Genomic DNA, 18,256 nt, shown 5'->3' on the forward strand with positions numbered 1-18,256 from the left:
CCAGCTGTCAGGACTTCAGTAATTTTGTGATGTCACAACAAAGAAATCACCGCTCACGGCCATGTGTCAAGCCCCACCCACCTGGACCCACCATCCAACTGTGCAGGATTTGGTTTCCCTGAGTGTTTACCTTAAATCTGCTATATCCTTCTAATTCAATTAGCCAGAAAACAGTCAACCAATCAGAAGAGAGGCTCCTCTCTTCTGATTGGCTCACTGACCTGTTGTTGCTAAAGCTCCAGAGAGAAGCCTAAGAGAGAAGATGTAAAACTACACTGAGATGGTTATTAGTTCTTAAAACCACAAATATATCTTCTTATGGATCAACACTTCAAATAAAACACAGGGGAAGTGTAAAATATGGGACCTTTAGGTGTTAAGTTAAATTTTAGTCTCCTCTGTTTGGTGTGTTTCTGTTTTCTCTGTTTCCTCTCTGTTTAGATGTCTAATAATCTATATGTAAAACCCCTATAGTATACTGTAAGTAAATGCAATACGCATTTTCTTTTAATTCAGCCTCTGGAAATTTACACATGTGATTTTGTGAAGAATGTGTTTTTCAGCTGTATTGAAATACAAATCTGATAAGGTGCAGTGAGAGTGCAGCACTAAGCACAGTGAGCTTCACTGCAACTGTAAAGCTCAAAGAATGTGATCGAAACAAAAACATAACATACACTTCTCACACTAAATGCTTGGGCCTTCCATAAAGAAGCCTCATATTTATGAAACTTACATTCATAATTTTTTTTTTTGTACAAGTAATTAGTCTGCTCATGTCTGTCTCATTAAAAACAAAAATAAATGGATAAAGAAATCTACAGCTCGTGATCCTCACAACTGACAGCTCAGCAACACCTCTTCAGAAAACTGCCAGAAGACTGAACCAGTTTCCTGTCTGTGCTTCAGGGGGAATGTTTTCTCTTCTTTCTTTTTCACTCATTTTTCACAAATTTTTCAGGCCTTTGAGATTCAAGGTCACATTCTTTTGCTATTTATGACTCGCATGGCATGTTCATCTATTTTAGTCTCCACACCTCAAACAAATCTGTAATCACAGAGACAAATAAATGTAATAAGTAAATCAGTAGTGTAACACATTGTTCAATCACTTTTACTATCTTCCTACCAGTGTTTTACTCTTTCATTCACTGAGCCCTGGGCTATTTTTCCTTCACTGGCTCTGTTGGAACTTGTCGACTGAAGCTATGAGTCAGACAAAGCTAATACATAAACTCTGCAGGCACATGTAAGACCCTGGCACTGCAAAGCATATTCCTTCAGCACCTGGACGTCATGCACTGCAAAGTGGTGAATGGGATTTATTAATCTGAAGCATTTCTTCTGATGATGGTACAAGGAGTGGTTGGGATTATTTTTGCACAAATGATCTAAGAGGTAAATTAAAACTTTTTCGAGGTGGAAATGTCTGAAATTACTAAACTCATACTTGTAAAGCATTTGGAAATGGAGTGGGATTACAGGGTTTCTGGTTGTTGCAAGTTCACCTGTGCATGTGGTGAGATTCAAACACCTGGCTCCTACTTTAAAATGATAATATAAACCACAGTAGCTGCGGAATAGTCATAACTAACACTAAAAACTATGATACCAGAAGTAGCCTGTAATTACAGTGCAATAGTTTGCATTTTCTTATCTGTTCACATGTGGTGTCCGACAGTTTTTAACTCTGAGGTCTTGATAAGTCAGGATAAACTTAATTGATCACACGAGAAAGTACAAGAATAGATGCATAATCAATTAATTAAAATCACAAGTTCTTAAAAAAAGATACTGTGCATCACGATCATTTAAAACATGAAAAAAGCTACATGTGTATTTACACGTATTGTGCAATAACAATAGTGAGGAGACAGGACTGTTACATACAATACATGATTAAATACAACAACTGCACTTGAACGAATTGTACTTGTACTTAAGGGAATTGGGTGGTGGGTGAGGTGTCTTTAACTGTGCAGACAGCGTAGTTAGCACCATGAAAGACCATTACTGCACTTGCACTAGAGTAGCAAAAATAAATATCATATATGTAAATAATAATGTAAACAGGGACCAATAGCTTCTGTCTGCTCATTGTAGATTAGATGTTTGCTGCCTGACATGGTTGAGAAACGTGTGTTAATTGTGAATTTAAGAGTTTCAGGCAATGAATCTGTGTTGTGTTACTGTGGGCTCTACCTGTTACTATATCCATCTCTACGATATATTTCTTCTCTTTTTTTTCATTGTTTTACTCCTACCTTCATGTGGGTGCGGGCTGGATGGGTGTTTTGCGGGTGGTAAGGTTTGTGGGTAATATTGCAGATGCCTATATTTTGCGTTATGACCATGCATCTTTGAGTGTCTGGGGTTTGAGAAGGTTGCTTATGCCCCAGGGTCAAAAAATGTAATTAAACTCATACACTGTAGATAATTAGGTTATACTTAAATAGCAGTTTGAAAAAAACAGCAGTCTCTTCTCCTGTTGCCAACCCATCCGCCCACCCCAGCCTCCTCCTAATGTTCCGCTCTTTATACAACTTCACCTGACTGACTGCCTCCCTTGATTGCTGCTAGAGATATTCCCTAAATGCTAAAATGCAATGTAAGTCAAAATGTCACAGTTTTCTAACATTAGAAAAACATAAGTCACCACATGACTACGGTCATATCAGAGCAAATAAGGCTGTAGAAGCAAAACCCCAGAGTAGATTGAACTAACAGACATTGCCTTTTGTTGCTTATGAATTCAAGAGGAGGTGTGTCGACATGTAATCAGCACATTACTTTAGCCTGGTATTTTGAATAGGACATTTTACAACTGTGAGTGTTTTAAACTCACGTATTGCTTAAGGACTTTTTGTAGTTAAAGGCAGCTTGTTTTAGCGTGGAAAGTCTATCATATTCTCAATGAATGTGCCTACCTGCTGAATCCTCTCAACAGCTGTGGTCTTTCTGTTTCAGCAGAAAAACAATGATGTGATGTGATGGTTTTTTTTGTTTTTTTTTAAAGCTACCATGTGTAGAATTTGGAAACCTGACACCCCCTAGTGGTAATATGATAAATGACGCTCTAGTAGACAGCTGTGCACACTCCCACCCCCCAACCATCCACACAAACAAAATTATACAATATCACAGTAACTGTAAAAATGCTATAATCACATAGATATATTACAGATAGTGGCTTTAAAAGAAAAAAAAGGAGCTAATAACCCATGTGTAAGAAGTTTGCCCAAATCATCTCATTTCAGAAATATGGGCGTTTTTTCAGATTATCAAACAATATCGTCTGTCAGCTTTTACTCAGACTGAGTCTATACCTGCCACTGCCTTCAGGAACAAATGATCAGTTCTTTATGGCAGCTGGACAAAGATTTGACATCATTTCCTGCAGCTATGACTGAGACCACAGATGTGTTTCAGTCGGGCTTCTGTAGTGATTTGCCTCTCTATTCTGGGTCTATTTTGTTAAAAGGAAAGCCACATTTATCAAGTGAACAATGAGCTCCTGTATGCCCTTTCTATACAGCTTTAGGTGAAGCTTTCAAATCAAAGGCATATTGGATTTCCACAGGAGACAAGGCCACAAAGGAAAGAAAGACGACCACAGAAAAATATGACTTGCTCAAAAGAACTATGCTCGGATACTGCCTTGGGGTATAATAACGTTCTTGTTCAATGTAATGAAAATCTACTTTTTTCACAGTCCTTCATATTTCACACAGTATAACAGTCTTTAACTCAAGTCTTTATGCGTATGCTGTTTTTTTGCCACAGATAACATTGGATGGACAATCTGACTACAGCCAAGACTGTCCGGAGTAGTGCAGGAAGTGGAGGAAGTAGCAAAGGTAAGATGTCAAGGGTTTGGGTGTGTAACTGTGACTGTTCTTAAATGAACGCTGGAAAAAAGTAATGCATTTCTTTTTTTTTTTTTTTTTGTATTTTGGACATGCATGATTTAAACAACCTTTATGGTGGTTGTTAGCTGTCAAACATTATGCTGTATCAGTAGTGTATGCCATTAACTTGATGACAGCATTTCAAGAGTTGGATCACCTAAATTCCATGAAAAAATAAAAAAAAAATAAAATTTAACACAGGTTTTGATATATCTGTCTCTGACATTTCTATTGTCATCCCACTGCAATGGGAGTGAATGGAATAATCAAGAACATGTCTCTGGTAGAAAGTAGTGTCAATAGAAAACAGTATAAGAACATAATTTTTTTTTCCAGAGGTCACATAATCAGCAGTGACTACTCCACTGACTAGAGCAGCTCTAAATCTTCTCTTTATAATATTATCTACAGAGACGCAATAGTTCCACCAAGAGAAAGCACTTGGTGACAGTGACGAGGAAAAACTTCCTTTGACGAGGCAGAAACCTCGAGCAGAACCAAGATCAGGGTGGGCGGCCATCTTCCTCGACCGGTTGGGTTGGGAGGGGAGAGATAGAGAGAGAGCGAGAGAGAGAGAGAGAGGGAGGAAAAGACCACCATGCGATGATAGTAATATTAATAATAGTGATAGCAGCGACAGTAACAGCAGTAATATAAATATGTTAATGATAACTGTATTGTTCCTACTGATATAAGTAATAACGAAAGCTAATAACAGTAATTATGGGAAATTTAGCAGCAGGTGTTGAACAGGATCATGCATAATCAGCGTGAGATTTATCACGCAGCTCTACAGTTTCTTCCAGCTCTATGTTGCTCTGTGTCTGCTGTTTGTTTGGCTCACATTAGCCATATCAACTTTATACAATTTATAATATTATATGTCAGAACTGGCCACAGAACTTTACAACTTGTTCTGCTGCTCCCAAATGGCCAAAGGGCAAACACAAAAAAAAAAACGTTGTGTAGCAGTTTTAAACTATGTTGCAGTAGACAAAGAATTCAAATGATATACTATTGTCGTTGTCTGCCACTAGAAGGAGCTGGAGTTCCTTTGAGCTGTGAGATGGCAGCTTATCATTTTTATGTGACAGGAAAGATCATTACCCTGGGCAGCTCCAGCAATGCCAACTATGATTTCTGTGCATGTTATAACTCAGTGTCATCTAAGAGCGGGGGGGATTTCAAGGAAAAGAGTAATAGAGCGTGTTCAGGCACAGTGCCAGGCAAGCAGAGGCTCACCTCAGGAATGTTTTTTTAATAACAAAAAAAGTTGAAATGCGTGCTGATGTTATAGGTCAAACATTAACTTTGACAGCACTGTCTTGCAGTTAGAACAGAATTATAGGCAATTAGATATTAACCATCCTTGGCCCCAGCGGGTAGTGTCAGCAGAGTTTTTGATGAGGGCCTTGATAGGATCTTGCTTTCAAAGATGAGATGAAAAACACAAGGATCATTTTCGCCCTCATTTTTTTTTCCCTCTAGGTGATCTTTCTCTGAGTGAAGGTGGGTCAGGTGGAAGAGCTGCATCAGGAGGCTCCGGTGGCACAAGCAGCTCAGTTGTGATCACATCCAGCAGCTCTCACGCCACCAGCCCCGGTAGATCCAGAGCGAACAAGGGCGCCAGAGGCGTCAGCATCACTGGTGCAGGAGCATCCTCAGCTGTATGCTCAGGTGGAGGGGGTTCAGCAGCATCTGGGGGCTCTGGTACAAGTGCAGGGTTTAGGGCCGCTGGAGGGGGGTCCTCCAGCATGTCGTCCAGTTTTGCGAGTGGTGGCAGAGAGGGAAAAAGGGACGGGGGTCTAGGTGCTGTGACAGTTTCTACAGTGACCAAGACCAGCTACAGTTCAGGTGGATCGGGGGAAACAAAGAGAGGATCGTCCTCTGTGATCACCTATTCACCTCTACCAAAAGAGAGGAAGAGCATGACCACCATGGCAGCAGCTCTCTCAGATGTCTTTGATGGTTAGTTATGGCCAGACCTGTCTCATCTTTTCCACAGAGTTTGTAGTCTGCGGTGCCAGCAGCACTATGTTAGAAGATTTGGAAAGGAGACGATAAACTGAAGGCTAATATGAGCTTTGTTGTGTCATCATGTTTCAGAAAGTTCAAGCACAAGCTCTTCACCAGAGTACAACAGGAAGGAGTATGGTAAGTGTTACACTGAAAATCATTTTTTTTTTGATCTTGTAATTATTAGTATTTCTTTAAATTCTACAATAACTTATTATTTAAGTGCTTTTACTTTAAAATGTCACGTCCTATTTAATCTGTCACTTGGTCTTTGCCTACTAATTATGTATCCTCATTTCCATATGTAAATTTGATCATTCACACCAAGTAATATTAACTAAACTTGTGCATCGACTGCACAACCTGACACAATAAAGTAAAATTTACTTGGGACTTGGGAGTAAACCTGGCAACCTTGTGCGCGCTCAACGAGTGACGTCAGAGGAGAGTTCTCACTTTTTCCTTTCGGAGTCACACCTAAACAACAGGACCCGGCCCGGGACGACAGATTTAGCATAAATGTTTCCATGCAAGTTTCTCAAAAACTTCATTGAGTTTAACCATTTGAAAATGTTTTAGTCAGACTAAGTCTTTCAATTAGACTTTTTAAGAAATTTCTGGATATTAAAAAAAGAAATGCTAATTAAATAACCCTGAAATAACAAGCATTTTTATAGGGGTTTTGTAATTGGATGCCAAGGTAGTCTGAGTGAAATTTACTTACAAAGGAGTAAATTTTGTGTCTAAAGATGAAAACTGCCAGTAAAATCTACTTGGGTATTCTTGGTTTAACAAAGCATATTAGTAAGTAAACTTTACTTGAGCATTTCCTGAGGAAAAATTACAAAGAATTTCTGTGTGGAAATTTTTACCTAGCCTTTTTTTTAAGTCAATGCCACCCCAAATTTTTCTCAGTGTTCTTGAATATCAGATTATACTCTGGACTGTGTAAATGATTTGAACTGTATTTGTATCATGAATGAATTTACGATGTTTTTTACTGTTTTCTTGCAGGCACATCAAGTGCAATCTCAAGTTCTGCCATCAGAGGGAGAACTCAGAGCAGAGGTACACTTAAAGGGATAGTGCATAAACAATTTCAAAAATATAATTACAAGTTTTAACTTGACTTTGGAGGTTGCTATCATAAGATAATCAACTTACCATGTCTTTTTTCAGAGAGTGAGATCAGAGCCAGACTTCAGAGTGCTTCTCCTACAGCGAGTTGTGAGTAGAACTATGTATCCATCACTATCACGTCCATGTACACGGCCTGTGATCATGAAATATAGCCAGTCCAACCTTGAGGTATGGTCACTGTCCCCTCTGCCGTACAGGGACGGAGCTGGATGACGTGAAGCGTCTGCTGAGAGGAAACTCCGACAGCACCAGCCCCACTCAGTCCCCCAACAACACGCTGCCCATCCCCAAGAAGGCCAGTGTGGAAACCAGAAGCATGTCTGAGAGCTCCACCGCAGGTTCAGCCAATCAGCTGTCATTTCTGTCACGTTAAAGGATGGTATTTAAGTTGTGATCTAGAAGGCTGTGATAGTCTAACCTGACTGGAGGGTTGCTGTGAGAATCAGTGAAAAGGGTCAATGAGAAGTTCTCTCCTCTTCTTCAACTCCATTGACTTTGCTCCTGAGAAGCTGTTCATTCAGTGGTCAACAGGAAATAAAATGGTACTAAAGAAAAAGACCTGTTAGGGCCAGACATCACTGCAAGTCTGAGTTTTAGTTCACAGTTTCTGATCAGGAGAGTGGTTTATGTTTCCAGATACTGATTTTGATCTTCTACACCACAACAGAAGTAACAATCTATGTCCTTTGCATTGATCAGAAAATGCAGGGCTAATTGTGTGATTTTTATGTTGTGTTTATTTCTGACTGCTCACTTCATTTTCAGATGATGGACAGATTTTTAAATTTTATTTATTTATTTATTTTTGCATTTCACTTGTGCTTGGTTTTGAATTTTTTCTGTGTCTGTCTGCCTTTTTTGTTTTATCTCTTTCAGACCACTATGGCAGTGTCTGGTCTGGAGGTGTGAACAGTAGCTACAGTTACAATACCAACCCCATCAACCTGTCCACAACCTCCACCACCAGCCACCTTTACCAGTCAGGTCAGTTAGATATGCGTGACAATCACTAATACCAGCAGTAAATGATTTTTGTCTATTTCTCCTGAGGAATTAATTGAAATAATTGCAGATTATAGTTAATTAATATATTGCACTATTGTCTGTAACCAGTTGATTGTTGCAGGGTCAGACATCTTGGCAAAGGAACACTGTGTTTCTGTGTTTCTATCAAACTAAACAAGATCTAAAGGTTTTGTTTATTTTGGTTAAAAAAAAAAAAATCTCATTGAGGCTAAATGTTAAATAAAAAAATCCACATCATATACTCCTAATACAGTACGTATGTTCCTGCTGGATGTATATGGATATATTTAGAGACGCATGACACATCTGAGATGTCCAATAATTAAGGCATCAAATGTGGTTTGGAAACGGTGTGAAATGTATCTCTACTCAATACAAGTTTTTGAGTTTCTTGTGATAGATGGACAAATAACACTGTGCTGTGTTCTGTCAGGTCCGGGTGTTCAGAACAACCTGACACTCAGCTCTCCCTCTATGAACAGCGGACTCTCTGTCAGCAGCACAGGTGAGCCTCAGCTCGTCATGTCACAGCCCACGGGGGTTTCAGGTCCTTAGCTCGGCGCTGACAGTAGATATAACCATGTTGGTTTTTTTTTTCTCTCTGCCTCAGTTCCAGTGTATGGTGTTCAGAATAATCTGGTCAGTACCAGCCCCACCGTCCTCTCTCCCACTGGAACCCACACACAAATAGGTAAAGCAGCGATACACAGCAAATGTGAAGGACAATAAATAAAGTTTGGTAGTTATTACACTTATGAGCTTTTGAGTGTTGTTGATATTAAACTTTTATTAAACTATTAAATTGTCATTCTGTAAGATGAGAATCACGAAGCTGTGTTTTTGTCTCCTCACAGTTTATGGTGTACAAAAAAATTTATCTGGCACTGGACTAAGCACAACCACAGGTGAAACAGGACATGAGCAAATCGGGGCAAATGAAAATGTCTTTGTTCTTTACCGAGAAAAGGTGATATTTGATACGACATGATGTTTGTTTGTCACAGTGAGACCCGGTATCTCCAGTAATGGCGAAGCTTCAGGCAAAGACTTTAAGTTTGTGCTGATAGAGAAGGAGAATATGCCAGTGAAGAAGGAGACAGAGAGACTGATCACCACCAAAGACACAGGGAAGCTCTTCATGTCTGCTGCACCTGCTAGTACGTCAGGTAATACTAAATACTACTAAGTACTACTACTACAGTACTGCTAACACTGCTATAGGTTCTACTGCTACTATTCTTACTGCCACTTTAATATTCGGAAAGAGGTTTTCTTGTTAACTGCTTCTGTGTCTGATTATTGATAACTGAGTTGCTCTGTCTTGTAGTGACCTACTCTGAGGACTCACTGAAGAGAGAGAAACGGAAGCTATCAACCAGCACAGTGGAGGAAGGAACAGATGCTAAATGTAGACTTATACTCACCAAATTGTGTTGAGAGCCATCACACATTTCTTGTTTGGCATGTAATTAATTGTTGTTTTTTTTCTTTAAAGCTTCAACCCTGAAAGTTGCCACTAAAGACAAAGCCACGTATGCAGGTACCATTTGCATTGCCCCATTTTTACTTTTAGTCTTTTTTAAGTTTTTGCATAGATTAGATTTAGAAACAAACCAGATATAATATTTTAATTAGTGATCATTAGAGATGGACGTTGATTTTGTTTTACCACAGCAAGGCTTGCTGTTTCCCCCTGTTTCCAGTCTTTATACTAAGATAGGCTGACCTGCTCTTGGCTGTAGCTTCATATTTAATGCACAGGCATGAGAATGGTATCAGACGCCTCATTTAGCAAATAAGCATATTTTCCAATGTCTAAACTAATGAAAATGTAAGAACAATAAAAACCTGAGACGATAAGAGACTTAATGAAAATCTCAGAAATATCTTGATGAATACAAATTCTACAAATGTACTGTCAACACTAAATTTAAGCCGAGTTAGTACATCATACATCAATGAGATGTTTTGTGAATCTGCTGTTGCTATGCCTCCAGACCATTTTTCTTATGGTCTTGAAAGAAAAAAAGAAAGATCTGATCTTGCATCTGAACTGTTTTTTGTTTCTCAGAGATCCAGAAAGATGAGTCAGGCTTTAGCTTCTGGTCCTGCTGTAGCTGGTGGAAGTGGCTGCTGGGCCTCCTGCTCAGCCTGCTCCTCCTCCTTGGACTGCTCTTTGGACTCATTGCTTTGGGTAAGACAGCAAGTAATTAAGTGATGTCAGTGAAAGTGATGTCTACGTGTTCACCTTCTCTCTTGTTTCACAGGTGAAGAACTGAAACACCTCAAGAAACGTGTGGAAGCTTTAGAAGCCATCGCTGGCACCGCCTCAGCCAGGTCCAGTCGCTTGTCAGGCTCCTCAGGCATCAACATCATCGACCCGCTGGATTCGGCGTACATCGACAGGAGTTCCTCTGGGTCCACCCTGACCCGTTCTGATAACAACATCAACTTGGGGGCTGCTGGGCCAGGAGGAGTCGCGGGGAGCGGACCAGGACTGGACAGCGTTGCCCTGCAGAGAACCATTCAGCAGCTGATCAGAGCTGAACTCCGCTCGGATGCTGTAAGAGGTACAGACTGAACACAGGGATCAGATATTTAAGACCACAAATCAACCCAACCCACCGTGAAACAAACTTGAATGTAATTATAATTCTTTTTCTACTTTCAGAAACGCTTACATACTCTCTAAAAGGAGAGAGAGGAGAGCCAGGACCTAAAGGTACATTTGCACAAATCATAGAATGATTTGGAAATTGACATTTTGTTGATATCCATCATAAGTCGGGCTGTTTCTTTACAGGCGATCCAGGGTCACTAGGACAAAAAGGTGAAGTATTAATCATAATTTCAGGAACATCAAACCTCAGAAGTGTGTGGTGTAAGAATTGATCAATCTATAAACTGGAACCAGCCACTAAAAATGATGTTTTGCAGGTGACAGCGGCTTCCCTGGCCCGCCAGGTGAGACTGAGAAATCGCCAATTGTGTTGATGCTTTTCCCTTTCCACAGAAGTGACTAACTCACTGCCTGTTCCTTCTCCTCTCATATGTCTTATTTCTGCAGGTCCTCCTGGGCAGATGGGTCACCCAGGATTAGATGGATTAAGGGGACCAAAGGGAAGTGCAGGTGATGTGTGTTTCATTGCTCTTTCAGGTTGAGTGGAGATACTTAGAAAGAAAAAATGGAATAAGTCTCTCCTCCTTTGTGACCAGGTGAACCAGGTACCGAGGGACCACCCGGTCAGAGGGGCCGGGAGGGACCGATGGGTCCCCGTGGAGAGACTGGACCACATGGTTTTGGAGAGAAAGGAGTCAAAGGTAGAAAATGTTTTTGTCCCCCAAGTTAAATCCATGGGAAGTTATTTGTTGTTCAGCCTTTGATAATAAAACTCGGCTTTGATAGGATCTCAAGGTGAGCCAGGACGTCCCGGTCCTGCCGGTGCTACTGGACCTGTGGGGCTGAAAGGTAAGGTCAAAGGTCATGATGGAGATACAGGTCAGAGCAGATCAAGCTTTAAGGAACACACACACATCACTTTAACTTTAAATAATGAACATGGTAAACTGGCTGCAATATGGATTAACAGATTCCATGAATACCAAAAATAAACGGCCTCTAAATTTTCCTTGTTTGATTTAGGTGCCATGGGAGAGCACGGTGCCTCAGGAAGCCCAGGTAAATACTGAACTCCACATGAATTTTAATATTTTGTCTGTTTGGTGTTTGGCACTGATTGACAGCATTAAATGTGTTTATCATTTGTCTGCAGGTGCTCCTGGTGTAAAAGGTTTCCATGGTGAAGCAGGAGCTCCAGGAGCAAAAGGTACCTTTATCGTGTTTTCATTTTGATGATCCTCATATAAACTAGAATAAGCAGTCTTCTAAAATTGTCAAAATATAAAACATAAACAGTGTGGTACGAGCAAATGAAAATGTTTAAAAAAGAGACAAAAACACTGATTGATTATTTAACTTTTGTAATGATAGAAGAAGAAGAACGATGGCCTTTATCAGTTCAGGTTTAATAGCCCTCTTGGCACTCCTGATTGTCCTAAATACAGGTGACCGAGGAACCTCTGGACTGCCAGGAATCAAAGGAGAACAGGGAGAGAGGGGACCACGTGGACCAACAGGTGTGTTTCAGCACAGTTTTATCAGTCCTGCACAGCAGGAATAATAAAAACACAGCTGCTATCACAGCAGCCACTCAATATAAAAGTGGTAAAGATAAAGTCTCTAAACTTCTTTTCCAAATGGTCTGTTGAAATAACACAGAACTCAAACACCATGTACTTAAACTTAATGCTGCTCATTGACCCCTGAACACACACAAGTTTTGAAAGCTGCAAGACAAATATTGTTTTAAATGATCATTGTTATGTTAATATATTTAAATCTTTTTAAGGCCTGTAAGTTTGTAAGCCATGATAACTTTTACATGATGCTATTAGTGTCAATAAAATATAAACTACAAACTAGTGGTTAGCTGCTCACTATCATAAAGACTACAGAGAAAAAACTGCACATTCATTCATTTAATCAAAATGTAAGTTGCAAACCCTCAACAATGTTTAAGTTTGGAAAAAGGTTTGGGTTTGGGTATTTGATGTATCCTGTTTTTTTGATTAAAGGTGAACAAGGACAACCTGGACCACAAGGCCCTGCTGGACCCAAGGGATCTAAAGGAATTTCAGGTGAGGAGAGATCTTCACAGTATTAGTAAGACGAAATTCTGCTAATAAGATGTCAAAATCTGAGGAGGAATAAACTGTGCCACTCTGTATCACCACTCAACTGCCTTTATTCTCATGGTGCCCTAAGAGGAACATGCTTGGGTAACTGATGAAAAGGTTATTTTAGATAGAAATGTATTCTGTGACCAAGCCACAAGACAGATGAATTTGTCAGTAATAAGGGCAAATCAGTGACATCAAATTACTTGGCGAAGAAAGCTTCAGAGAGGAAAACACAGAGGAACAAAACATGTGACTGTCTATTTACTGTCTATTTTTTTTTATGGATCACGCATTATGACATTTTTCTGCAGGTGCCAGAGAAAGATAACAGAACATGTATCACTGGTGTTGTTGCATCCTGTGGACTAGAGTCTCTGTGTATAAATTGCAGGTGACACAGGTTCGATGGGACTTCCTGGTGTGAGAGGACCACCTGGACTTCCTGGAGATCTTGGTCCTCCAGGTACCATAACACTGTCCAATTATAGCAGCATTCATAATCAATCATAATGTAATAAATTCTGTTTATCAAATATTGCCTGAATAATTTCAGGTTTAGATTAGATTGCACTAAAATGAAAACAATGTTGTTTTTTTTCTCAAGGCATCCCTGGGCTTCAAGGACCCCAAGGTATAAAAACATATACTAAAATAAATGTCTTAACTTGGTTTACAGAATATATGTATATAGTTTTCTAATCCCTTGCCAAGGATACTGCTGGAAATCCAGTCTGTTGGTAAATGTATTGCCTCCTTTCCTTACTCCTGAAAGTAAAAAAAAAAATCACATACCACATACTGCCATGGAAGGTTCTGGACACAAAAACAAAAAAGTGCCAATAAAAAGAAATCGTAGCCTCAGCACATTTATCTCCATTACCACTTAGTTTGCCATCTAAGGTTTTAGACTTCAAATAGATTCCCACAAGGGCAGGACGAGTCAATAGGTAGTTAGCACACCTGAGGTGAAGTTTGTTATGGTTCAACATCTGTACAAATACTACATTATATGCATTATATAAGAATATGCTAATGCCTAATCACAGCTAAGACATTTCTCCTTTGTTTTCTTGGACAGTAGAATGCTAATTTAAAAAGCAGCTATTGCTTTTTTTTAGGGTTCAGCTGCTATGTGTTGATATTAGGGGCTCCAGTGGGTTGTCTTTGCATTTTTTTGAAAACGTTTTTGTTATTTTGTTATCTGGAACATGTGCAGTTGGTGCACTTGCTATGCGCACAGACTGCACGATCAAAATTCTGGGCTGAATGAATAGTGGTCCGTGTGAACCCTTGCACACCCTCGTGGAAACACAGATGTGGATGGTATGGTGGCCTTAAGGCTGCTGTGGCACAGTGTTTCTAAGGTCAACTGTCTATGAAAACAAACTAATTTTGCCTGTTAGTGTGTTAACATTTGCTAATTAGCACTAAACACAAACTACAGCTGAGGCTAATGGGAATGCCGCTAGCTTTGCAGGGTTTTGGTCATAAATCAAAGTATTGGACAAATTGAAATGGTGACCTGTTGATGGTGGTAGAGGAAATGTCAGATAATTGCCAAAGTTATAACCCTCTGGGGACAATGAATGTCCGCAACTGACTGACACTGCCATCACCACAGCCACTGCTGGAATGGCCAATAAAAAGCTTGAATAAACACTTTGCTTCTAAATGTGTGTATGTAACAGTTGAAAAACAATTTATTTGCTACGTTTCAGTGCTAGATGGCTAGATATTCATCTGGCAAAACCGAAATGCTGCAAATAAATTGCTTATTGCATGTTTTTCTATTGTTACTTCTGATCCACTCATCCTGCTCCTGTGCATCTGCCTCACTACATATATGCTTATTATGTAAATGGAGGTAAATTTCTCTTGTAAGAAGTTACCCAAAACTAAAAACGTAATGTTTATATTTACTCTAATTAAGCCTTTATAGCATCAGGGTAATGATTTTAAACTAAAACTCTTGAGTAAAGGACATACTAAAGATTTAATGCTGTTTGTTGTATGTTAAGCTTCATTATGCAATCTAATCTAAAGCTGTCCTTTCAGGTGAACCCGGTCTGCCTGGTAAAGTCATTGCTCCAAGTAAGAAGTTGGACATGAACATGCAAAGTGTACTTTGTATTAGATTTTAAGTATTGTACACTCTAACTGGTCTTTGTATCCTCACTCTAGTTGGCTCTGACACTGTGGCCATCCCTGGACCTCCAGGGCCCGCTGGGCGTCCAGGCCCTGCTGGCTCCCCTGGTTTGTCTGGCCCCATTGGCCCTGCCGGTGTCCCAGGACAACCTGGTAAGTCAACACTAAGCAGCTTAGATGGCTCAAAAAATGTTTTATGAACATGAGGCTTGTTGGTACATATTGAAGTTATTGTTTTTTTCTGTGATGGTACATTGACTCAATCATTTAGGTCCTAAGGGAGCACGAGGGGAGATGGGAGAAAAAGGAGAAAGGGGAGGGAAGGGAGAGCAAGGAAAACCTGGTGAGCCTGGCATCAGTGTCACAAGTTCAGAAACTGTCCGTGCCTCCAAAACTGATAGTGAGTAGCTCTTTGTTTCTTTGACACTTACTTTGATGCCATCTGGTGGTATCAGGATACTGCTGTGTGATACAGTAATAATATCATCTATGTTTTCATTTCTATCAGGATTTTCATCAGTAACAGGACTGCTGGTCCACCAGGACCCCCAGGTCCTCCTGGAGCACCTGGTTCTCAGGGTCTTCCTGGTAAGTTGAAAGCCATTTGTTTGATACCAATGGTATTTCCAAACGACTGGGATAGGTTCTTAAATTCAACTAATGATTATTCAAATACTGCTTTAACTGTTGTTTAAGTGAGACTAAACAAGGTCCTCCAGGACGCAGGGGTCCTCCAGGAGAGCCAGGTGATCAAGTATCTAGCATTACACAGATAGATAGATACATCATCAGCATACAGGATAATTTAAAGTGTAACTGCACCCTTAGATTCTGCTAGATATTTAAAAAAAAAATGCAACAGAGGAGTGAAGGAGCAACAGCAATGAGAGTAGGAGGCATTGCCTTGTAGCCAAATAGTGTGTGATGTGGGAGACTGACTGATCACCACTCAGAGCATGGACAAAGTCAGCTAACCGGCCATGAGAAGCTGCTGTTGGATTTGGAGAGTCACTATGTGGCTACCTGTATCTGTGTTGCTATCCTCACAGGTGTTGGTTCAACTGGACCCCGAGGAGAGAAAGGAGAACCTGGCAGCTTTGTGCCTACATCAGGTTGGTGAAAGAACAGATGTAATGTAGGTTGACAACTGGACATACTGTATGTCATATTCAGCCTCTACTGTCTTTGCCAGGCATTTTGATACATTTTCATTCTTTTACTCTAAAGAGACCTTCTTTGCTGGACCACCAGGACCTGCAGGACCCCCAGGCTCACGGGGTTCAGCAGGTAGGTTCAATAAATTCAGTGCTTCTGAAAACATCTGTCTGACTGTTCCAAAATTTACAAATTTAATTTCATCTTATCATTCTTTCTTCTTAGGTGACCGAGGACCACAAGGGTACCAAGGTGAGAAAATTGCAAACCACAATTTGAAAGAACAGATATTTTTTTAAAAAATAGATATAATCTATGACTTAGAATAATGATGATTGTTTCAGGTGAACCAGGCCAACCAGGTCTTCCAGGAAGTCCAGGGGAACCAGGTGTTGGTATGTGAACATCTTTTAGATTAGATGAACTTTAACATTATTTTATGAAGAAGAGCATCCACAAAGGTACTCCAGTCGTATGCCAATTACTATTTGTATGAGTTCATGTAGAGCTCATGTAGAAAATAACTGTGGGGGAAAGAACAAAAGTTACTTACTAAAACTTTTCTTTCAGCCACATCTTGTGGTCTTCATTGGTCTTCAGTTTTCCGTTGTCAATAATGAACCTTCAAGCATAAGTGCTGAATAAGTGTTTTTATGTCAGGTTTCCCAGGTCAGCCTGGACCAAGGGGGCCTCAGGGACCTAAAGGTAAAAATATTTTTTTCATGTTATATTTAGCCACAGTGAATGGTTATATACAAAAACTTTTTGTTCATTTTGTCTGTCTTTCCCCTGCTCCTTTGAGTATCATACTATTTAAATATTCCTTGTAGGTGATGCCGGAGTCCTCGGGGCCAGTGGTAAGACGGCCTGAATACAATATCACATCAAATCAATTATCAACATAGTGTCTTAATAATGATCTTCATGAATCCTGTGCTTTTAGCAGGCCTAGTGTGTTGTGAGTTAGCCACTATAACTGACAAATATGCGGTAGCACTCAGTGAGAGCTGGAGGGACTCAAGAATATTGAGCAACAAAAACGCAACTGAAAAATGCTGGAAAACTGGAATGTTGATTCTCAGTGGGACCAGCAGTACCGCCCTATACACTTTCACAAACAAGTATCATATAGGATGATTTAAAGTGTAATTGCACCTGACAACAACAGCAGGAGGCGTGGCCTTGTAGACATATATATATAGTCTGTGATGTGGAGGGTGGGACCAGTAGTACCACCTTTCACATTGTAGGAAGAAGTCATTTGAACGAGGCTTAATGTCAATAATATTGCCTAGTGGAGATATAATATAATCTTAAAGGGGATCTCCACTCCAAGTTATTTTTTCAGGCTTTTGCCTTTATTACAGTTATAGTGTAGTGAGAATAGTGAGAAATTGAGAGGGAGAGAAAGAGAGAGAGAGAGACAGAGAGAGAGAAATAAGATGACACACAGCAAAGGGCCACAGGATGGACTTGAACCCTGGCTACTGTGGCAAAAAATAAATCTTAAGCACATGTTCTACCAGGGGAGCTACAAGAACACACATGTAGTTAGTCTATATACTGTATCTCTCTTTGTCTCTCACACTGCACACAACCTCCGTCTGGGATCCAATAGTTTAGCTTTTATTTACATTCAGTTTGTTCTCCAGAAGAGCACAGCACCTAGTGGCTATTATAAGAACTGCAGCTTAAAGCACTTCTTCATTGGTTTCACCTCTTAGCAAGGACTGCTTGGTCAAATTGTAATAGCTAATAATATATCAGTAATAATACAGGTCAATACAAGTCAATACTAGTCATTCAATCTTAAAAAAAAAAAAATCTTATTTGAGTGCTGTCCAGTCTTTCCTACATGGGAATTTGTTTTATGATACCAGGTAGCTCATTCACTACTGGCCCTCCAGGCCCACCTGGACCACCTGGAAGAGATGGAAGTTTGGCTGGATCACTAGATTTGGGCCAGTACATTGCAGAGTACCTTCAGAGTAAGCTGTACTAATACTATATATGGACGAAACAAAGACTTAAGTCAAGTGACCTGTTTGAGACAGTATTTTCTTGACAAGCAGGTGGTGCCATCAGTGGATATCTGGCTGGGCCTCCTGGGCCTCCAGGAGCCCCAG

At 40.1% G+C, this 18,256-nt stretch overlaps 1 protein-coding gene across 1 annotated transcript in view; it reads left to right on the top strand.

Annotated features, from left to right (window-relative positions):
• Nucleotides 1–1,268: 1,268 nt before the first annotated feature.
• Nucleotides 1,269–18,256, top strand: part of LOC111673592 (uncharacterized) — a 21,400-nt gene continuing 4,412 nt past the window's right edge. Inside the window, 41 exon segments of the mRNA XM_023431404.2 lie at nt 1,269–1,398; nt 3,784–3,857; nt 5,397–5,876; nt 6,015–6,062; nt 6,939–6,992; nt 7,104–7,151; nt 7,262–7,402; nt 7,941–8,048; nt 8,524–8,595; nt 8,701–8,781; nt 8,945–8,995; nt 9,095–9,256; nt 9,418–9,498; nt 9,586–9,630; nt 10,162–10,284; nt 10,358–10,660; nt 10,762–10,812; nt 10,894–10,920; nt 11,028–11,054; nt 11,158–11,220; nt 11,307–11,411; nt 11,497–11,559; nt 11,734–11,769; nt 11,864–11,917; nt 12,156–12,227; nt 12,726–12,788; nt 13,222–13,293; nt 13,435–13,461; nt 14,886–14,921; nt 15,012–15,128; nt 15,247–15,375; nt 15,484–15,501; nt 15,504–15,563; nt 16,025–16,087; nt 16,203–16,262; nt 16,356–16,382; nt 16,475–16,525; nt 16,791–16,835; nt 16,961–16,987; nt 18,011–18,118; nt 18,203–18,249. Of these exon segments, the coding sequence (XP_023287172.2) occupies nt 3,794–3,857; nt 5,397–5,876; nt 6,015–6,062; nt 6,939–6,992; nt 7,104–7,151; nt 7,262–7,402; nt 7,941–8,048; nt 8,524–8,595; nt 8,701–8,781; nt 8,945–8,995; nt 9,095–9,256; nt 9,418–9,498; nt 9,586–9,630; nt 10,162–10,284; nt 10,358–10,660; nt 10,762–10,812; nt 10,894–10,920; nt 11,028–11,054; nt 11,158–11,220; nt 11,307–11,411; nt 11,497–11,559; nt 11,734–11,769; nt 11,864–11,917; nt 12,156–12,227; nt 12,726–12,788; nt 13,222–13,293; nt 13,435–13,461; nt 14,886–14,921; nt 15,012–15,128; nt 15,247–15,375; nt 15,484–15,501; nt 15,504–15,563; nt 16,025–16,087; nt 16,203–16,262; nt 16,356–16,382; nt 16,475–16,525; nt 16,791–16,835; nt 16,961–16,987; nt 18,011–18,118; nt 18,203–18,249 (3,309 nt within the window). The 5' untranslated portion in view covers nt 1,269–1,398; nt 3,784–3,793.

The sequence above is a fragment of the Seriola lalandi genome, unplaced genomic scaffold (genome assembly GCF_002814215.2).
Source record: "Seriola lalandi dorsalis isolate HSWRI2012SDOR001 ecotype SW California unplaced genomic scaffold, Sedor1 jcf7180002054921, whole genome shotgun sequence".
NCBI lineage: Eukaryota > Metazoa > Chordata > Actinopteri > Carangiformes > Carangidae > Seriola > Seriola lalandi.